A 3,268-nucleotide genomic window follows, 5' to 3' on the forward strand; every position below is an offset into this window, starting at 1 on the left:
GGTGTAAATCTTTACGGGAGTAGAAAGCCTCATCTTTCTCCCGCGGAGCAGCTGGTAGTTTCGAACCGCTGACCTTAAGGTTCGCAGCCCGATTCGTATATTATGAAATAAAAGTAACACTGTAAAATACAGACTGCTTCTTCACTTTTCCTACCCCTGTACAGTAAAAAATCTGGGTATAACTTTTGACTCCCCCAAAACTTAACTATTAATAGCCTACTTTTGACCATTCGTCTTACTGTAACAATAAGAGTAAATTAACACAATTTTGTATATTTTATGTACTATATATTGCACTCAAGTAAAAGCTGTAGCTGGATGTACAAAAACAAAACCCCTCACAACAGGACCAATAAATAACATCATGATAAATGGAGAAAAGATTGATGGTGTCAAAGACTTAATTTGCTTGGACCCACAATCAACACTCATGGAAGTAGCAGTCAAGCAATCAAATGACATAGGATGCTAGCAAATCTGCTGCAAAAGACCTCTTTTAAAAAGCAAAGAAGTCAGTATGAGGAGAAGGTGCACCTAACCCAAGCCTTGGTATTTTCAATGACCTCATATGCATGTGAAAGCTGAGCAATGAATAAGGAAACTGTAGAAGAATGGAAGCATTTGCTTTATGGTATAGCAAATTATATTGAAAGTACCATGGACTACTAGAAGAACAAACAAATCTGTGTTGGAAGACATACAGCCAGAATACTCCTTAGAAGCAAGGATGGCAAGCTTCACTTTCTGGCTTTGGACATGTTGATAGGAGAGATCAGTCCCTGGAGAAGGACATCATGCTTGGTAAAGTGGAGGGTCAATGAAAAAGAGGAAAATACCCAAGGAGATGGACTGAACCAATGGCAGTAACAATGGGCTCAACTATAGCAACAACTCTAAGGATGCTGAGGACCAAGCAGTGTTTCGTTCTGTTGTGTAACAAGTTGCTATAAGTTGGAATCTACTCAATGGCATCTACCAACAACAACAAGTAGTGTTTAAGAACCTTTATTTTTTTTGGTGAAAATATATGTAACAAAACATACATCTAGTCAACAATTTTTACATATATAATATGTAACAACACAAGCATCACACTGTGCCACTTTAAGTTTTTGCTTATGTTTAGATTTACTGTTTTCCTTTTGATCTCATGTAGATATTTCTTGAAAAGAGGACAATGTTCAAGATGAACATTTCTTATTAAATGAACTAGTGTTATTTAGTTTAAAGATGACTTCATGGCATGGTTTTGGTTTAAAGCTTAAAACTTGTTTCCAGACAGCAGAGTCAGGAGCAACTCAAGTCTCTTTGTATGTACCCAGTAGGTCTGGTTTCCAGTCTTTTGCTTTTATGAACTTTTAAAATTCACTAACTTTAATTACATCAACTATCCCCTACTCTTTATAGAGTGAAAAAAGGTAAATAGAAATGTCAAAAGAGAAATTAATTGAACAACAAAAATAACAGTTCTACATTTGTAACACTAATTTCCAAATTCACCAAGAATCAAGGTATGTTGATAATAAGGTTATGTTCCCATTTAATATATCAACACTTCCCCTTTGTGTTAGATTTTTATTATCTTTTCAAATCATGCACCAATTTAAATACAGTCATACATTCGTAATAGGGTCATTTCAACAGCCTAATTTTAGAAAGTTATCCTTTCCAAGTGAGTAATATTTGGTTGAAAATCAGTCAATCTTGAAGGAATTTTCTCAAAAGACGAAAGCTTTGGCAAGGGCAAAAGTCTAAGTGTTCTGCCTCAAAATGCTCTGAAAATACAGGAGGATGGGGAAAGGGAATGGTCTGAAAACATCTGCTTACCCCTTGTTCAGATTCCAACAGCTCTGTCTTGACTCTAACTGCCGGCATCCCATCAAGCATTAACATTCTGTTCTCAAAGGTGTTGATATTCTGAAAATAAAAAACGCAAGAAAAAAAGTCATCTATAAAACATTTAAGATGGCATACAGTCTTTCTTCATTGTAAGACATCTACTATGGCTAACCTAATTTTTTTTAACAATGAGGGGTAATTAAAGGAGAGTATCAGCCTAACCAATTATCCCACCATTTGAAGTAATGACCAAGAAGTTGAATTAATCAGACTGATTCTCCGACCTCTGGGTTGAGGTCAGACTGTAATAAACTGAAGTGTGGAAACCCTATGTTAATTTACACAGAGTTAGAACAATTCATCACACTTTTGCAATAGTGCAAGAAAATCATACAAGTCAACCTTCTCTACTCCTTCATTCTAGAGGTTAGATTTTGTACAGACATCCATAAAGAAAAAGATCCAAGGAAAAATATATGATCATGCTAAGATCCGAGTCTTAATACTGTCTAAAATAGTATCATTCTAGATAGGTTGAATTTTTATATCATGGAAATTTCTACATGTCAAGACTAAACATTTTTTTTAAATTACCAATGTACATCTAGGTGTGAAAACTGGATTTATAACTTCAGGTAATAATCAAAGAATAAATAATTTGTTTTCCATGCTGGTATATGACTGGCTTGTTTACTAATTCTTCAAAGGAAAACCTTATCTCTACTGTAGGTCAGTAGATAAAACAAGTTTTATTGTCCACTAATTTTCAGTGCCTGGGGATATTCTGAAGTCAATAATGTAAGAAAAGAGGCAGAAAATCATAGATCATTGCCCACTTAAGATCAGAATCGGACTCATATTTTCACATGTTTAGAATGCAAAGTCTGCCCTTGTATCGTTATGACTAAGAAACTGATCTGACCAAGTGTGAATGTTCACGAGTGTTCAGAGCAGTTATTCGTATCCAGTAAATGTACCCACTTGATTTTTGTACTTCATTAAAATAAAAAGTCCATTTTTATTTATTTTCCCTACATGGTGTCAAATATTAATATATTTCTAAACCTCAGGTTTTTGCCTTTCTTAAATTGTTTTCCCACAAAAGTGATAGTCAAAAAAGGAAAAATAAAAATAAATAAAACCCATATCCACATACAATAATATAAACATATTTTTATTACCAAATAATACCAATAGAGTGCAGTATAGTGAAGCACTAATGATTTCTCATATTTCTTAACTCTTCCTTTTATTCAAGAAAAATATAATAAGCCATAAAATTTACAGTACCTCTTCACAAAAAGAAAAAGCCAATTTAATTCTAGAGCTAGCTAATGAGTCTTTAAAACTTCCATGTTACCTAGTCTACTAGGTAATTCAAAGAAGGAAACAAATTATTTTCATGCTCATCCCTAGAAATGTACAACTT

General features: G+C 33.9%; 1 protein-coding gene across 1 annotated transcript in view; it reads right to left on the reverse strand.

The window, feature by feature from the left end:
- Window positions 1-3,268, reverse strand: part of KLF12 (Kruppel-like factor 12) — a 629,283-nt gene that overhangs the window by 325,973 nt on the left and 300,042 nt on the right. Inside the window, exon 3 of the mRNA XM_006864313.1 lies at window positions 1,828-1,917. Coding sequence (XP_006864375.1) covers window positions 1,828-1,917 — 90 coding nt within the window. The remainder of the gene's footprint in view (window positions 1-1,827; window positions 1,918-3,268) is intronic.

Source organism: Chrysochloris asiatica, unplaced genomic scaffold, assembly GCF_000296735.1.
Source record: "Chrysochloris asiatica unplaced genomic scaffold, ChrAsi1.0 scaffold00063, whole genome shotgun sequence".
Classification (NCBI taxonomy): domain Eukaryota; kingdom Metazoa; phylum Chordata; class Mammalia; order Afrosoricida; family Chrysochloridae; genus Chrysochloris; species Chrysochloris asiatica.